Raw genomic sequence first — 18,194 nt, 5'->3', positions numbered from 1 at the left:
CACCCATAAAAACCTAACCCCACCCATAAAAACCTAACCCCACCCATAAAAACCTAACCCCACCCATAAAAACCTAACCCCACCCATAAAAACCTAACCCCACCCATAAAAACCTAACCCCACCCATAAAAACCTAACCCCACCCATAAAAACCTAACCCCACCCATAAAAACCTAACCCCACCCATAAAAACCTAACCCCACCCATAAAAACCTAACCCCACCCATAAAAACCTAACCCCACCCATAAAAACCTAACCCCACCCATAAAAACCTAACCCCACCCATAAAAACCTAACCCCACCCATAAAAACCTAACCCCACCCATAAAAACCTAACCCCACCCATAAAAACCTAACCCCACCCATAAAAACCTAACCCCACCCATAAAAACCTAACCCCACCCATAAAAACCTAACCCCACCCATAAAAACCTAACCCCACCCATAAAAACCTAACCCCACCCATAAAAACCTAACCCCACCCATAAAAACCTAACCCCACCCATAAAAACCTAACCCCACCCATAAAAACCTAACCCCACCCATAAAAACCTAACCCCACCCATAAAAACCTAACCCCACCCATAAAAACCTAACCCCACCCATAAAAACCTAACCCCACCCATAAAAACCTAACCCCACCCATAAAAACCTAACCCCACCCATAAAAACCTAACCCCACCCATAAAAACCTAACCCCACCCATAAAAACCTAACCCCACCCATAAAAACCTAACCCCACCCATAAAAACCTAACCCCACCCATAAAAACCTAACCCCACCCATAAAAACCTAACCCCACCCATAAAAACCTAACCCCACCCATAAAAACCTAACCCCACCCATAAAAACCTAACCCCACCCATAAAAACCTAACCCCACCCATAAAAACCTAACCCCACCCATAAAAACCTAACCCCACCCATAAAAACCTAACCCCACCCATAAAAACCTAACCCCACCCATAAAAACCTAACCCCACCCATAAAAACCTAACCCCACCCATAAAAACCTAACCCCACCCATAAAAACCTAACCCCACCCATAAAAACCTAACCCCACCCATAAAAACCTAACCCCACCCATAAAAACCTAACCCCACCCATAAAAACCTAACCCCACCCATAAAAACCTAACCCCACCCATAAAAACCTAACCCCACCCATAAAAACCTAACCCCACCCATAAAAACCTAACCCCACCCATAAAAACCTAACCCCACCCATAAAAACCTAACCCCACCCATAAAAACCTAACCCCACCCATAAAAACCTAACCCCACCCATAAAAACCTAACCCCACCCATAAAAACCTAACCCCACCCATAAAAACCTAACCCCACCCATAAAAACCTAACCCCACCCATAAAAACCTAACCCCACCCATAAAAACCTAACCCCACCCATAAAAACCTAACCCCACCCATAAAAACCTAACCCCACCCATAAAAACCTAACCCCACCCATAAAAACCTAACCCCACCCATAAAAACCTAACCCCACCCATAAAAACCTAACCCCACCCATAAAAACCTAACCCCACCCATAAAAACCTAACCCCACCCATAAAAACCTAACCCCACCCATAAAAACCTAACCCCACCCATAAAAACCTAACCCCACCCATAAAAACCTAACCCCACCCATAAAAACCTAACCCCACCCATAAAAACCTAACCCCACCCATAAAAACCTAACCCCACCCATAAAAACCTAACCCCACCCATAAAAACCTAACCCCACCCATAAAAACCTAACCCCACCCATAAAAACCTAACCCCACCCATAAAAACCTAACCCCACCCATAAAAACCTAACCCCACCCATAAAAACCTAACCCCACCCATAAAAACCTAACCCCACCCATAAAAACCTAACCCCACCCATAAAAACCTAACCCCACCCATAAAAACCTAACCCCACCCATAAAAACCTAACCCCACCCATAAAAACCTAACCCCACCCATAAAAACCTAACCCCACCCATAAAAACCTAACCCCACCCATAAAAACCTAACCCCACCCATAAAAACCTAACCCCACCCATAAAAACCTAACCCCACCCATAAAAACCTAACCCCACCCATAAAAACCTAACCCCACCCATAAAAACCTAACCCCACCCATAAAAACCTAACCCCACCCATAAAAACCTAACCCCACCCATAAAAACCTAACCCCACCCATAAAAACCTAACCCCACCCATAAAAACCTAACCCCACCCATAAAAACCTAACCCCACCCATAAAAACCTAACCCCACCCATAAAAACCTAACCCCACCCATAAAAACCTAACCCCACCCATAAAAACCTAACCCCACCCATAAAAACCTAACCCCACCCATAAAAACCTAACCCCACCCATAAAAACCTAACCCCACCCATAAAAACCTAACCCCACCCATAAAAACCTAACCCCACCCATAAAAACCTAACCCCACCCATAAAAACCTAACCCCACCCATAAAAACCTAACCCCACCCATAAAAACCTAACCCCACCCATAAAAACCTAACCCCACCCATAAAAACCTAACCCCACCCATAAAAACCTAACCCCACCCATAAAAACCTAACCCCACCCATAAAAACCTAACCCCACCCATAAAAACCTAACCCCACCCATAAAAACCTAACCCCACCCATAAAAACCTAACCCCACCCATAAAAACCTAACCCCACCCATAAAAACCTAACCCCACCCATAAAAACCTAACCCCACCCATAAAAACCTAACCCCACCCATAAAAACCTAACCCCACCCATAAAAACCTAACCCCACCCATAAAAACCTAACCCCACCCATAAAAACCTAACCCCACCCATAAAAACCTAACCCCACCCATAAAAACCTAACCCCACCCATAAAAACCTAACCCCACCCATAAAAACCTAACCCCACCCATAAAAACCTAACCCCACCCATAAAAACCTAACCCCACCCATAAAAACCTAACCCCACCCATAAAAACCTAACCCCACCCATAAAAACCTAACCCCACCCATAAAAACCTAACCCCACCCATAAAAACCTAACCCCACCCATAAAAACCTAACCCCACCCATAAAAACCTAACCCCACCCATAAAAACCTAACCCCACCCATAAAAACCTAACCCCACCCATAAAAACCTAACCCCACCCATAAAAACCTAACCCCACCCATAAAAACCTAACCCCACCCATAAAAACCTAACCCCACCCATAAAAACCTAACCCCACCCATAAAAACCTAACCCCACCCATAAAAACCTAACCCCACCCATAAAAACCTAACCCCACCCATAAAAACCTAACCCCACCCATAAAAACCTAACCCCACCCATAAAAACCTAACCCCACCCATAAAAACCTAACCCCACCCATAAAAACCTAACCCCACCCATAAAAACCTAACCCCACCCATAAAAACCTAACCCCACCCATAAAAACCTAACCCCACCCATAAAAACCTAACCCCACCCATAAAAACCTAACCCCACCCATAAAAACCTAACCCCACCCATAAAAACCTAACCCCACCCATAAAAACCTAACCCCACCCATAAAAACCTAACCCCACCCATAAAAACCTAACCCCACCCATAAAAACCTAACCCCACCCATAAAAACCTAACCCCACCCATAAAAACCTAACCCCACCCATAAAAACCTAACCCCACCCATAAAAACCTAACCCCACCCATAAAAACCTAACCCCACCCATAAAAACCTAACCCCACCCATAAAAACCTAACCCCACCCATAAAAACCTAACCCCACCCATAAAAACCTAACCCCACCCATAAAAACCTAACCCCACCCATAAAAACCTAACCCCACCCATAAAAACCTAACCCCACCCATAAAAACCTAACCCCACCCATAAAAACCTAACCCCACCCATAAAAACCTAACCCCACCCATAAAAACCTAACCCCACCCATAAAAACCTAACCCCACCCATAAAAACCTAACCCCACCCATAAAAACCTAACCCCACCCATAAAAACCTAACCCCACCCATAAAAACCTAACCCCACCCATAAAAACCTAACCCCACCCATAAAAACCTAACCCCACCCATAAAAACCTAACCCCACCCATAAAAACCTAACCCCACCCATAAAAACCTAACCCCACCCATAAAAACCTAACCCCACCCATAAAAACCTAACCCCACCCATAAAAACCTAACCCCACCCATAAAAACCTAACCCCACCCATAAAAACCTAACCCCACCCATAAAAACCTAACCCCACCCATAAAAACCTAACCCCACCCATAAAAACCTAACCCCACCCATAAAAACCTAACCCCACCCATAAAAACCTAACCCCACCCATAAAAACCTAACCCCACCCATAAAAACCTAACCCCACCCATAAAAACCTAACCCCACCCATAAAAACCTAACCCCACCCATAAAAACCTAACCCCACCCATAAAAACCTAACCCCACCCATAAAAACCTAACCCCACCCATAAAAACCTAACCCCACCCATAAAAACCTAACCCCACCCATAAAAACCTAACCCCACCCATAAAAACCTAACCCCACCCATAAAAACCTAACCCCACCCATAAAAACCTAACCCCACCCATAAAAACCTAACCCCACCCATAAAAACCTAACCCCACCCATAAAAACCTAACCCCACCCATAAAAACCTAACCCCACCCATAAAAACCTAACCCCACCCATAAAAACCTAACCCCACCCATAAAAACCTAACCCCACCCATAAAAACCTAACCCCACCCATAAAAACCTAACCCCACCCATAAAAACCTAACCCCACCCATAAAAACCTAACCCCACCCATAAAAACCTAACCCCACCCATAAAAACCTAACCCCACCCATAAAAACCTAACCCCACCCATAAAAACCTAACCCCACCCATAAAAACCTAACCCCACCCATAAAAACCTAACCCCACCCATAAAAACCTAACCCCACCCATAAAAACCTAACCCCACCCATAAAAACCTAACCCCACCCATAAAAACCTAACCCCACCCATAAAAACCTAACCCCACCCATAAAAACCTAACCCCACCCATAAAAACCTAACCCCACCCATAAAAACCTAACCCCACCCATAAAAACCTAACCCCACCCATAAAAACCTAACCCCACCCATAAAAACCTAACCCCACCCATAAAAACCTAACCCCACCCATAAAAACCTAACCCCACCCATAAAAACCTAACCCCACCCATAAAAACCTAACCCCACCCATAAAAACCTAACCCCACCCATAAAAACCTAACCCCACCCATAAAAACCTAACCCCACCCATAAAAACCTAACCCCACCCATAAAAACCTAACCCCACCCATAAAAACCTAACCCCACCCATAAAAACCTAACCCCACCCATAAAAACCTAACCCCACCCATAAAAACCTAACCCCACCCATAAAAACCTAACCCCACCCATAAAAACCTAACCCCACCCATAAAAACCTAACCCCACCCATAAAAACCTAACCCCACCCATAAAAACCTAACCCCACCCATAAAAACCTAACCCCACCCATAAAAACCTAACCCCACCCATAAAAACCTAACCCCACCCATAAAAACCTAACCCCACCCATAAAAACCTAACCCCACCCATAAAAACCTAACCCCACCCATAAAAACCTAACCCCACCCATAAAAACCTAACCCCACCCATAAAAACCTAACCCCACCCATAAAAACCTAACCCCACCCATAAAAACCTAACCCCACCCATAAAAACCTAACCCCACCCATAAAAACCTAACCCCACCCATAAAAACCTAACCCCACCCATAAAAACCTAACCCCACCCATAAAAACCTAACCCCACCCATAAAAACCTAACCCCACCCATAAAAACCTAACCCCACCCATAAAAACCTAACCCCACCCATAAAAACCTAACCCCACCCATAAAAACCTAACCCCACCCATAAAAACCTAACCCCACCCATAAAAACCTAACCCCACCCATAAAAACCTAACCCCACCCATAAAAACCTAACCCCACCCATAAAAACCTAACCCCACCCATAAAAACCTAACCCCACCCATAAAAACCTAACCCCACCCATAAAAACCTAACCCCACCCATAAAAACCTAACCCCACCCATAAAAACCTAACCCCACCCATAAAAACCTAACCCCACCCATAAAAACCTAACCCCACCCATAAAAACCTAACCCCACCCATAAAAACCTAACCCCACCCATAAAAACCTAACCCCACCCATAAAAACCTAACCCCACCCATAAAAACCTAACCCCACCCATAAAAACCTAACCCCACCCATAAAAACCTAACCCCACCCATAAAAACCTAACCCCACCCATAAAAACCTAACCCCACCCATAAAAACCTAACCCCACCCATAAAAACCTAACCCCACCCATAAAAACCTAACCCCACCCATAAAAACCTAACCCCACCCATAAAAACCTAACCCCACCCATAAAAACCTAACCCCACCCATAAAAACCTAACCCCACCCATAAAAACCTAACCCCACCCATAAAAACCTAACCCCACCCATAAAAACCTAACCCCACCCATAAAAACCTAACCCCACCCATAAAAACCTAACCCCACCCATAAAAACCTAACCCCACCCATAAAAACCTAACCCCACCCATAAAAACCTAACCCCACCCATAAAAACCTAACCCCACCCATAAAAACCTAACCCCACCCATAAAAACCTAACCCCACCCATAAAAACCTAACCCCACCCATAAAAACCTAACCCCACCCATAAAAACCTAACCCCACCCATAAAAACCTAACCCCACCCATAAAAACCTAACCCCACCCATAAAAACCTAACCCCACCCATAAAAACCTAACCCCACCCATAAAAACCTAACCCCACCCATAAAAACCTAACCCCACCCATAAAAACCTAACCCCACCCATAAAAACCTAACCCCACCCATAAAAACCTAACCCCACCCATAAAAACCTAACCCCACCCATAAAAACCTAACCCCACCCATAAAAACCTAACCCCACCCATAAAAACCTAACCCCACCCATAAAAACCTAACCCCACCCATAAAAACCTAACCCCACCCATAAAAACCTAACCCCACCCATAAAAACCTAACCCCACCCATAAAAACCTAACCCCACCCATAAAAACCTAACCCCACCCATAAAAACCTAACCCCACCCATAAAAACCTAACCCCACCCATAAAAACCTAACCCCACCCATAAAAACCTAACCCCACCCATAAAAACCTAACCCCACCCATAAAAACCTAACCCCACCCATAAAAACCTAACCCCACCCATAAAAACCTAACCCCACCCATAAAAACCTAACCCCACCCATAAAAACCTAACCCCACCCATAAAAACCTAACCCCACCCATAAAAACCTAACCCCACCCATAAAAACCTAACCCCACCCATAAAAACCTAACCCCACCCATAAAAACCTAACCCCACCCATAAAAACCTAACCCCACCCATAAAAACCTAACCCCACCCATAAAAACCTAACCCCACCCATAAAAACCTAACCCCACCCATAAAAACCTAACCCCACCCATAAAAACCTAACCCCACCCATAAAAACCTAACCCCACCCATAAAAACCTAACCCCACCCATAAAAACCTAACCCCACCCATAAAAACCTAACCCCACCCATAAAAACCTAACCCCACCCATAAAAACCTAACCCCACCCATAAAAACCTAACCCCACCCATAAAAACCTAACCCCACCCATAAAAACCTAACCCCACCCATAAAAACCTAACCCCACCCATAAAAACCTAACCCCACCCATAAAAACCTAACCCCACCCATAAAAACCTAACCCCACCCATAAAAACCTAACCCCACCCATAAAAACCTAACCCCACCCATAAAAACCTAACCCCACCCATAAAAACCTAACCCCACCCATAAAAACCTAACCCCACCCATAAAAACCTAACCCCACCCATAAAAACCTAACCCCACCCATAAAAACCTAACCCCACCCATAAAAACCTAACCCCACCCATAAAAACCTAACCCCACCCATAAAAACCTAACCCCACCCATAAAAACCTAACCCCACCCATAAAAACCTAACCCCACCCATAAAAACCTAACCCCACCCATAAAAACCTAACCCCACCCATAAAAACCTAACCCCACCCATAAAAACCTAACCCCACCCATAAAAACCTAACCCCACCCATAAAAACCTAACCCCACCCATAAAAACCTAACCCCACCCATAAAAACCTAACCCCACCCATAAAAACCTAACCCCACCCATAAAAACCTAACCCCACCCATAAAAACCTAACCCCACCCATAAAAACCTAACCCCACCCATAAAAACCTAACCCCACCCATAAAAACCTAACCCCACCCATAAAAACCTAACCCCACCCATAAAAACCTAACCCCACCCATAAAAACCTAACCCCACCCATAAAAACCTAACCCCACCCATAAAAACCTAACCCCACCCATAAAAACCTAACCCCACCCATAAAAACCTAACCCCACCCATAAAAACCTAACCCCACCCATAAAAACCTAACCCCACCCATAAAAACCTAACCCCACCCATAAAAACCTAACCCCACCCATAAAAACCTAACCCCACCCATAAAAACCTAACCCCACCCATAAAAACCTAACCCCACCCATAAAAACCTAACCCCACCCATAAAAACCTAACCCCACCCATAAAAACCTAACCCCACCCATAAAAACCTAACCCCACCCATAAAAACCTAACCCCACCCATAAAAACCTAACCCCACCCATAAAAACCTAACCCCACCCATAAAAACCTAACCCCACCCATAAAAACCTAACCCCACCCATAAAAACCTAACCCCACCCATAAAAACCTAACCCCACCCATAAAAACCTAACCCCACCCATAAAAACCTAACCCCACCCATAAAAACCTAACCCCACCCATAAAAACCTAACCCCACCCATAAAAACCTAACCCCACCCATAAAAACCTAACCCCACCCATAAAAACCTAACCCCACCCATAAAAACCTAACCCCACCCATAAAAACCTAACCCCACCCATAAAAACCTAACCCCACCCATAAAAACCTAACCCCACCCATAAAAACCTAACCCCACCCATAAAAACCTAACCCCACCCATAAAAACCTAACCCCACCCATAAAAACCTAACCCCACCCATAAAAACCTAACCCCACCCATAAAAACCTAACCCCACCCATAAAAACCTAACCCCACCCATAAAAACCTAACCCCACCCATAAAAACCTAACCCCACCCATAAAAACCTAACCCCACCCATAAAAACCTAACCCCACCCATAAAAACCTAACCCCACCCATAAAAACCTAACCCCACCCATAAAAACCTAACCCCACCCATAAAAACCTAACCCCACCCATAAAAACCTAACCCCACCCATAAAAACCTAACCCCACCCATAAAAACCTAACCCCACCCATAAAAACCTAACCCCACCCATAAAAACCTAACCCCACCCATAAAAACCTAACCCCACCCATAAAAACCTAACCCCACCCATAAAAACCTAACCCCACCCATAAAAACCTAACCCCACCCATAAAAACCTAACCCCACCCATAAAAACCTAACCCCACCCATAAAAACCTAACCCCACCCATAAAAACCTAACCCCACCCATAAAAACCTAACCCCACCCATAAAAACCTAACCCCACCCATAAAAACCTAACCCCACCCATAAAAACCTAACCCCACCCATAAAAACCTAACCCCACCCATAAAAACCTAACCCCACCCATAAAAACCTAACCCCACCCATAAAAACCTAACCCCACCCATAAAAACCTAACCCCACCCATAAAAACCTAACCCCACCCATAAAAACCTAACCCCACCCATAAAAACCTAACCCCACCCATAAAAACCTAACCCCACCCATAAAAACCTAACCCCACCCATAAAAACCTAACCCCACCCATAAAAACCTAACCCCACCCATAAAAACCTAACCCCACCCATAAAAACCTAACCCCACCCATAAAAACCTAACCCCACCCATAAAAACCTAACCCCACCCATAAAAACCTAACCCCACCCATAAAAACCTAACCCCACCCATAAAAACCTAACCCCACCCATAAAAACCTAACCCCACCCATAAAAACCTAACCCCACCCATAAAAACCTAACCCCACCCATAAAAACCTAACCCCACCCATAAAAACCTAACCCCACCCATAAAAACCTAACCCCACCCATAAAAACCTAACCCCACCCATAAAAACCTAACCCCACCCATAAAAACCTAACCCCACCCATAAAAACCTAACCCCACCCATAAAAACCTAACCCCACCCATAAAAACCTAACCCCACCCATAAAAACCTAACCCCACCCATAAAAACCTAACCCCACCCATAAAAACCTAACCCCACCCATAAAAACCTAACCCCACCCATAAAAACCTAACCCCACCCATAAAAACCTAACCCCACCCATAAAAACCTAACCCCACCCATAAAAACCTAACCCCACCCATAAAAACCTAACCCCACCCATAAAAACCTAACCCCACCCATAAAAACCTAACCCCACCCATAAAAACCTAACCCCACCCATAAAAACCTAACCCCACCCATAAAAACCTAACCCCACCCGCCCGGGTGATAAGCTCGTATGTGTAAGGAAAAATTTGCCATCCTATAGTGTGTTTCAATATTATTAAGCAAAGTTCAGCGCCATCTGTCTGTAGCCACAGTAACATTGACGCCATACTTTTTGGAAAGAGATTCTCCAGGGTTTGTAGTAAGTGAAGTAATACTCCGTTTCAGGAGGTGAGAATGGAATGCTTCATTTACAAAATTTGGACATTTATATAAAACTATTTACAAAGGAAAAAGTAAGGACGAATCAGCTGTACAAAATTATGACCAATGATACAAAGAAATTATTTTAAACAAATCAAAAATATCGAATTATAGCCAATAGCGTGAGTGTATTTACAATTAGAAATCTATCGAAAATTTTTTGATAACAATTACTTGTACTTGCATTTATTTCCAAGAATTTTGCATTGCTGTCTCTTGAGTCTGGATAGCTCCGTCCCGTTTCCGCTACACGTGTCGAGCTTGAGTTTCTGTGACCCCCGGTGCGAAGGGGAAAATTATTCATCCTTGAGGGCTTTAATGATGCCCAAAATAACTGTTCCACGCGGACGAAGTTGCGGGCACAGCTAGTATATTATATACAGGATGACTTTTAATTCAACTGCATAAAAGAGATGGTCCAAAACTGCCCTAGGTATTGCCGATTCGTGTATCGGCCTCGTGGGTTACTCGGTCGCGGCATGTTTACTAACACACACTAACACTGCAATCCAAAACTTCGCGGATTCGCAAACAAAAGCAAGTGATTTTTTCGGGAGCGACAAAGGCGTGTGCGCATCTCGATTGTTGTCGCGTCACTAGGCCAACGCGTGTCAGGTGCCGGCGGGATCGGGGATGCGGTCGGGGTTCGACTTTCCATCGTGCAATTTGATAGGATTTTAATCTCAATTTAATGGAATTTAGGTTGAATATCGCAATGCGCTATGGCCATGCGGAGTTTAGGTAGATAGCGTAAACGGTTAGTAACCATTTCGCATTGTGAATCTTGACTTGATCTTGATAGATAGGTACACCCTTGGTTCAGATTGTCGTTAAAAATACATATATAATACCCAAAAAATTGTTAAAATACTGACTAAACTGTGATCTGTCTGGGTATCTGTATGTTAAAAAATATTTTATGTATATAGGTATATCCGGTGAAAATGCTGCAGTGCATGCGCATTGCGCTTTGGGAGCGGATGTAGATATAATAAGACTGGATATGTTGACGTCAACATGTCATACCTTGTATCCAATTTTGAAAATAAATCTATTTGATTTCTATTTTCAGCTTTAAACTGGCCACCGGAAGATAATAAGCAATTGTATTTTTGTTTATAACGAATAAAGAGGGCCGATTTAGAAGAAATTTGGCCAGTAAGAGAAGCAGATGGCACATTTTGTTTGTTCTTAATTTAGAAATCAACATGGACGGAAGAAAAAACAAAATATTCACTGTTTTTAAATAATTTAATACAATAGATGTTTTACATAAAGTTCAGTTGTAACATTTTTGATGCACATTTCATATTAATTTATGATTTTGTTATAAATAAAATCAAATCATAAATGAATTTAACATATGGGAGTTCGATTTTTTATGAAGATAAATTATATCCTACTTATTAAAAGGTACTTTAAAACTAAATTAATATTTTTATATCAAACAAGTTTCATTTGAAGTTACAATAATGCACTCTTGGAAATTTTGAAATGTGTGACACATCACATATTCAGCATATAGTCATAATGCTCTATAATAAGGTCATCCACCCCTCCTAAACATAATATAAGCAATATCTTAAACACTAATAATATTTCTTTTTATATTTGGATATAACGCGAGCTCGCGCTCACCGCTGCGCGGGGTGCGGCGGCGGGAAGGCGGCGAGCGGCGGGAAGGGCGCGGCGGGCGGCGGCGGCTTGAGCGCGTCGCGCATGAGCTCGTGGTAGAGGTTGAGCGCGTCCACCAGCTCGGCCGACAGCTGCGTGAGGCGCGCGTGGCGGCGGTCGGCGCGCTCCAGCGCCGCGTCCACGAGCGGGCCGGCCGCCGCCACGCGCGCCTCCAGCCGCGCCAGCTCCGCGCCGTCGTCCGCCGCCGCCTCGGGGTCCGCCTCGTGCAGCAGCGCCAGCGCCGCGTCCATCGCCGCCTCGTCGATGCGCGGCTCCTCCGCCGCGAACTGCACGGAGCGCGCGCGCGGCGCGGGCGACGCGCGCGGCGAGCTCAGCTCTGACGTCACGAAGTTGGCCGGGAACAAGCCCTCGCCTCGCTCGTTGTAGCCTTTCCACCAGTTCGGGTCGCTCGAGTCAGTCACGTGAACTGTCGTCGGAAAAACCCATTTCATTAATGTTATAGAAGCCAGGAGAAATTGTTAACATCAGGTAATATTACCACCTATATTAATGACCCCAAGTAATGTTCCCATTTATTTATTTTTCAACTCTCATTTATATATTTTTTTCGCCACAACCGATTACCATAGTACATAGATAGATAATTCATTTATGTGATAAATTTCTTTGATATTCATTTATTTATTGGTATTATCAAAAAACAAATTCAAATGTAAGATATTTAAGGCTTATTAGACCATATTTTAAATTAATTTTCTTTTAAATAAGAAGTACTAAACTCACCTATTTCTCCAGCGAGGAAAGTGAGCTCGTTATCCTCGGCAGCCTCGAAGTCGTAGAGCGCGCGCACCTTGCGCGGCGCCGGCTGCTGCGGGGCCGGCTCCGGCAGCGCCTCCACGCGCGGGTACAGCGAGGCCGCGGGCGCCGGGCCCGCCTCGCGCAGCGACAGCGCGATGGCGCGCGCCAGCTCCTCCTGCTCGCGCTGCGCCGCGCTGGCGGCCGGCGGCGCGGGCGCGGCCTCGGGCGCGCGCGCCGGCGCTGCTTCGCCCGCCTCGGCGCGCAGCTTGTTGTGCAGCGACGGGATGAGGTCGAGCGCGGGGTCGGAGCGGAACTCGCCCTCGGCCCACTTGCGCAGAAGCGCGCGCAGGCGCTGCGCGACGGCGGGCTGCGCACGCGCCACGAGGCGCCGGAACTCAGTCTCGAAGTCTCGCGAGGCGACCTCGAGGTGGAAGTTGCGGCCGCAGTTGTTGACGCAGGCGTCGAGCAGCGTGGCCGCGTGCACCTGCACGTGGGGGTCGGGGTGCGCGAGGCGGCGCAGCACGGCGCGCAGGCACTCCTTGGCGGCTTGCGGCGACGCGCCCGCGCGGTCACAGATCTCCAAGATCAATCCCCACTCCTCATGAGTGTTGTTCTCGCTTGTTGCTCTTTCTAAGATAAAAAGGAATAAATATTATAACAAGTGGTTAAAATAGCAACAAAGAAGGTTTTTTTTTAATTTTTATATAGCAAATAAAATAATAAATAAATATATGTGGGAATGAAAGTAAAACAGTGCGGAATTATATCGTAAATCTTCTTATTTATTGGACTTCTTAAAAACACATCTTATAACGTCTTACATCGTACCACAGACTCACTATTCTATCTCTTAATGTTACCAACGTAAAAATAAGTAAGAGGTCAGCTAACAAAAAGGATTTAAATTAAAACAAAAAACAAAACTTCTCCAACATATATACAGATTGAGTTAGCCACAAACTCTTCAAAGTAAGTTCGAGACTTGTATTACAAGATTTATAACTCAATGATATTATATTTTATAATAAATACCTTTACTTATAGATAGGAGTAGTTGTCCCGGCAAACGTTGTTTTGCCATATTAATATTTTTTAAGTAATTTCTAGTTATGAAAAATATATGTTGGCCAATTCTCATATCTACTCAATATGCTCACAAAATTTCATGAGAATCGGTCAAGCTGTTTCGGAGGTGTCACACAGCCAAGGACCAAGTGTTACACAGCCAACCTTACTATGGCTGTGCCACAGAGGCAGTCTGCTGAATGGTGGTACACTAAGCTTAATGCCATCATCAACCATATTACACTCCTCACATCATACCTCACCTTATGTCTGATCTGTTTATTGAACATGTAAAAGTAAAAATGAAACTAAGTACCAAAATTCTTATTCTTTTTTTTTGTATGTATCATAATAACAACAAAACATTATTAGTGTTAATTTAAACCATCTCAATTCAAGATACAAAGGTTGTTATGAGAACACCTCATACTGGTAACTGACAGACAAACTGGAAATAAATGGTAGCACCATTTATTTCCTGTTGTTGTTCCTCTTGTTGTTCCTGTGACAAAACTTTATCACACTAGCAACTTTACCCATAGAACATTATTTTTCTACTACTTATTTATTAATTATCACACAGAATGCCATATTATTACATACCTATAAATATGGGTTCAGATCTGTGTCTGAGATTTCAATTTCAATTTCAAAAGAGTTTATTGCGTCATTTGAATGAAGTGATTTTGATGAAACCAACTTAAAATGTTTTTCTGAGTTAAAACAAAGCAATTGGTGAAAGTTTTAAGTATATCTGTTCAGTACTTTCAGAGATAAGCATGATCATACATACAAACAGACAAAAAACTAAAAATAAAAATATTTTATTTACACGATTTGTTTCTGCTCTTGTTCTAGAATAATATTATTATACATACATACATGTAGGACAAATTACACTGATTGAGTTAGCCTCGAAGTAAGTTTTATGTTACGAGATACTAAGTCAACGATTACTATACAGTGTAAACTCTATATATAATGACACTGATGGGATCAGTCCCTTTTATGGCGTTATTGAGAGTAGTTGTTAAATGGAGAGAAGAAAAATCAGAATTAGAAAAAGAAAAAGTTTATTTCAGTCTAGTGTTAGTAGTTATGTGCATAAAAAGAATCGATTTTCTTTTACTAGCCATGTTTACAGTTTTAAAGTTTGTGAGCAGCAGAATATGATAACGTTGTAATCTATGACTCCTACTTATTAGTCATGGTCTACACATGCAAGCAATCCCAATTTGTAAACAAAAGAACGAATTTCTTAAAAAGCTCCGTATGAATGATGCCGACAATCGAGTTGTTAAGCTAGGATAATAAAGCAACAAAAAATCTTACACAGGTGCGCAGTTTTTACTAATTTTAGCAACTTAAAAGTTTCTTTTTATTACTCAATTGTGTCGTTATATAGAGTGGGTGTAATGCTATGTGGAGTGAATCATTGTATGGAATACAAGCTAAACCAACCAAAGCCAATTGATTTCGACGCTTTAGAGAGTTTGTCGTTAAATCGAGTGACGTTACATTATTTTATAATAAATACTTATATAGATAAACATCCAAGACCCAGGCCAATCAGAAAATGGCCTTTTCTCATCATGCTCTGGCCGGGATTCGAACCCGGGACCTCCGGTGTCACAGACAAGCGTACTACCGCTGCGCCACAGAGGCCGTTAATTATTATGTTTGTGTATGTACTTACATTGCTTAAATGTTAATTAAGATACTCACAAACAGGTACACAGATAAGATACCTATAAAGGAACGAACTGAAAGATATGTGACTCATAATACCTACCTACAAGTTGAACAATGATAATAGGCCATTGCTCTGTTAAGTACAATATTTCTAGATAAATACAAGATAAAAACTTCTCAAATTCACACACATAGAAAATATCATTAACGAATTGAATATACTTAAAATTGTCATAATAGGTACGGTAAAAATAATTGGAATTACTCACCGACATCTTGGTCAAAAGGCGACGAGTTGCCAAAGATTCCCATGTTCGCCACTTATAATGTGGACATAAAGCAACGTTATTCAGCGATAAACACCAGAATATATACTACACTCACGTAATTGTAACGAACATAAATAGTATAATAATCAAAGCAACACCTTTAAACAATTTTACAAAACAGATTTCACTTCACACAATCACGTACTAGATACGATCACAATTTTGTTCAGTTTTGTTTGACAACTTGTTTGTTTGACATGGTTTGACAAAATTAATATTGACAGTGAGTGACGTAAACAACAACGTGTCATTAATATACTGGGGTTGTCATTGTTTATTATATATTCTGTGGCTGCCAGGAATAAAGATTGTTGTGCTCCATGCTTTAAGATTGTTGGTAACACTTGTGTTTCTTGTAGTAGTTCCGAATCCCGATCATCCAAACATCCGATTATCCGGACTCGCGTCACGGCTGTAGTACCGCGCAACTAGCGACACGTAGCGACAAGTTTAAACGCGCCTCCGAATGTTTACTCCCGCTCTCATCTAGGGATATGACATTGCTAATAAAAAATCGATTTTTATCTAATCGATTTATTTTTTAGGTATGAAAAATATATAAGATTAATAAATAATCGATTTTATTATATTGATAGATTTTTTTCCTAATTTTTCAATTAATGTCAAAATGAACGCCATATACATTATATCATTAGATTTATTCATTAAAAATAAACAACAGAAACAGTAAGTTCCTATATAATCAACACAAATTAAAGTTTTTAACAATCAAGTTTGATAAATGAAGTTTCAGCAACGAATAATGAATAAAATATCAACCAAATTTTGGTACAATACTGTTCATCGACTAACTCCATCTAGAGAATGTTTCATTAAATGAATCATCTAAACTGTTTTAAAGCACAGAAAGAATGCACAGATGGCGTTAATGTAATATTATGGAGCTATGATAGTATTCTAAGGCAGTTCGCGTTCCGGGCTCCAAGCCAGAAGACAAAAACTTAATGTCGGAGTGCATTTATTGCATGATAAAAATCGATTTTTGATCGATTATTAATTTTAAAAAAATTACGTATAAAAATCGATTTTTACTTTTAAAAAATCGATTTTTAATCGTTTTTTTCCATAATCGATTTTTTTTCACATTCCTACTCTCATCTCAAAGAAGAGACTGAAACTGAAGATGAATGTCAAGGACCATCTCACGCAGAAGCTTTTGAAACTCTAGAAATAGCTTTTAAGTGGTTTAAAAGACAGGAGGAATCGGGTTACTTACAGCTGTTACAACTGAAGCGCATCAGGGATTTGGCTGCAATGAAAAGATGTGATTGAACCACATGTACATATGTATAATTGTTTTTTAAATCATTTTGTCTAAACGACGTAGGTGCAAATGTCAAACTCATCTATCTATATCTATACATATAATAAATCTGTAGAAGGGTCAATTCTGTACATTGAAAATATTGAAAAAATAAATAGCAGGGGGTGTTACTGGCTCGATACCTAACACAAATATGTGGTTCTAAAATTTTTTGTCTGTCTGTCTGTATGTTCACGCATCACGTGAAAACTAACGGTTCGATTTTGATAAAACTTGGTATAATTATACCTGATTATCCTGGGCATAAAATAGGATAGTTTTTATCCTGAAAAAATACGAAGAAAAAAAAATCTTCATTTTTCAGTTTATCCATAGACGTTGTTCTGTAGAACCGCGAACACACGTTACGTCATCCGCAGTGGATTCAGCGCCGTAACATGTAGCGCCGAAAGTCGGATTTAGCTTGAACCGTTTGCGGCACACGCGGGCCGCTACTATGAAAAAAATACTTTAGTCCGGTCAATCTAGGCATTTGAAGCTACATTAATTCCCATT

At 42.6% G+C, this 18,194-nt stretch overlaps 1 protein-coding gene across 1 annotated transcript; it reads right to left on the bottom strand.

Annotated features, from left to right (window-relative positions):
* Window positions 1-12,067: 12,067 nt before the first annotated feature.
* LOC106137739 (signal transducing adapter molecule 1) lies at window positions 12,068-16,552 on the bottom strand. Its single transcript, XM_060946135.1, has 3 exons — window positions 16,295-16,552; window positions 13,254-13,898; window positions 12,068-12,936 (listed from the first exon to the last, which is right to left on the bottom strand). The coding sequence occupies exons 1-3, from the start codon at window positions 16,335-16,337 to the stop codon at window positions 12,470-12,472; spliced, it is 1,155 nt and encodes a 384-aa protein (XP_060802118.1). The 5' UTR covers window positions 16,338-16,552; the 3' UTR covers window positions 12,068-12,469.
* Between the last annotated feature and the right edge of the window lie 1,642 nt (window positions 16,553-18,194).

The sequence above is a fragment of the Amyelois transitella genome, chromosome 2, assembly GCF_032362555.1.
Source record: "Amyelois transitella isolate CPQ chromosome 2, ilAmyTran1.1, whole genome shotgun sequence".
Lineage (NCBI taxonomy): Eukaryota > Metazoa > Arthropoda > Insecta > Lepidoptera > Pyralidae > Amyelois > Amyelois transitella.
This window is presented reverse-complemented; position numbering and strand designations above follow the sequence as displayed.